Raw genomic sequence first — 1,340 nt, 5'->3', positions numbered from 1 at the left:
CAGATTACGAGCTTTATTACGTGTTGAAGTGGAGAATAAAAAATTGAATGTCACTCTTTCTCTGAATATGATATAAAACGAGCGGCTACTTTACAGAGGAGAACTCTAATAAATGATTTGTCATGGGAGTTCATTCCTCTCAGCTCATATGGGAGATTTGTGCCATGAGTATTAGTGGTTTGAAAACTACTTACCTTTGTTGCTGCTGAAATGAAATGCGAACTAGAATCATTAGTCACACTAGTTACACAGCCGTTATTAGCATTAATACCATGTTTGGCAACGTTGTGGCCAAAGTTATCTCGAGCTCCATCTACAGCATTGGCTGTTATTGCTGGCGATAGTTTTGTGATTGTTATTGTTGGCGATGGTTTTGTGGCTGTGTTACTGGTGACGACGGTTTTGTGATTGGAAATGTTCAATCCCTTTTGCTGCTGAGTACCACCACCCTTGGAGATTTGGTTGCTCTGTAAATATGGATACACAAAATCAGTATGTACCACGGGACCACGGGAAACACATTAGGTAGTGGATTGTATGATTGATAACTAGGTAGAATAGCAATATTAATCAAATAAATTTTATTTCAGAGGATAAAACTCTGTTTGAATAGTTTAAATCAGGTTTAAATGAAAGAACTTACAATAGTGACCTTTTTCTGCTGCTGAATGTTGCTGCTTTTCTGGTTTCCACCGCCGCTTGTTTTGTTGCCAGTACTCTTCACAGATTTGAAGGCCCGCTCTACTTGATTAAAGATAGTTATTTGTTTCATCCTGGGAAGAGCACGGTCCACAACGCTAGAATTAAAGGAAAACCCATTGTGAATGGCGCCATTTAAAATTGACGACAGAATGTTTCTGCTTCAATGTAGGTATGTTCAATAGTTGAAACAGAATAAAACTTCTGCTAACAAAGTTTAATTTGCAAAAATCTCGCTCGAATTACCTTGGGTCTGCATATTGGATGAAGATCTGACGCGGGTTTCTCGACCGATGGACATGGGCAGTCGGTACATCGCCAGCCTTAAGGGCGATCTGGTGAATCACTTTGTCATCGATTTGCTCCTTCCCCGACCGCAACCATGCCATGATCCGACCGGGCTGGACAACATATATTGTTCGGGTTTCGCCCCTGGGATGGGCACTGCTCACAGCGGAATCGTTGGCAGACATGACGAATTTGCGTAATGTTCACTTTTCGACACGAAAAACAATACCTTTTATTTGGAGGACATGCAGAGTAACACCGAACTGGCTGTAAAATATGCAATAATCAAGTAAATAATTTGTCAAATTTTTAGTTTGATAGTGCTTTATTTAAAAATGATCAAAACAGAAAAT

At 39.9% G+C, this 1,340-nt stretch overlaps 1 protein-coding gene and 1 long non-coding RNA gene across 5 annotated transcripts; one reads left to right on the top strand and one right to left on the bottom strand.

Annotated features, from left to right (window-relative positions):
* LOC134202827 (uncharacterized) lies at nt 1-1,340 on the bottom strand. Of its 3 annotated transcripts, none has more exons than XM_062677823.1 (4): nt 946-1,340; nt 644-797; nt 272-467; nt 1-205 (listed from the first exon to the last, which is right to left on the bottom strand). In XM_062677823.1, exons 1-4 carry the CDS (start codon nt 1,170-1,172, stop codon nt 51-53), a joined length of 732 nt encoding a protein of 243 aa, XP_062533807.1. In that variant the 5' UTR covers nt 1,173-1,340; the 3' UTR covers nt 1-50. The 3 variants fall into 3 exon arrangements, with proteins under 3 accessions (XP_062533807.1, XP_062533810.1, XP_062533800.1); XM_062677826.1 differs by having other exon boundaries at nt 1-202; XM_062677816.1 differs by having other exon boundaries at nt 1-467.
* LOC134202849 (uncharacterized) lies at nt 391-1,096 on the top strand. 2 transcript variants are annotated; one of them, XR_009977360.1, is made up of 3 exons: nt 391-525; nt 591-867; nt 970-1,096. It is a non-coding gene; the product is annotated as an uncharacterized LOC134202849 (long non-coding RNA). The 2 variants fall into 2 exon arrangements; XR_009977359.1 differs by having other exon boundaries at nt 591-871.

Source organism: Armigeres subalbatus, chromosome 1 (assembly GCF_024139115.2).
Source record: "Armigeres subalbatus isolate Guangzhou_Male chromosome 1, GZ_Asu_2, whole genome shotgun sequence".
Taxonomy (NCBI): Eukaryota; Metazoa; Arthropoda; class Insecta; order Diptera; family Culicidae; genus Armigeres; species Armigeres subalbatus.
The sequence above is the reverse complement of the archived record's forward strand: the minus strand, read 5'-3'. Positions and strand labels throughout refer to the sequence as shown.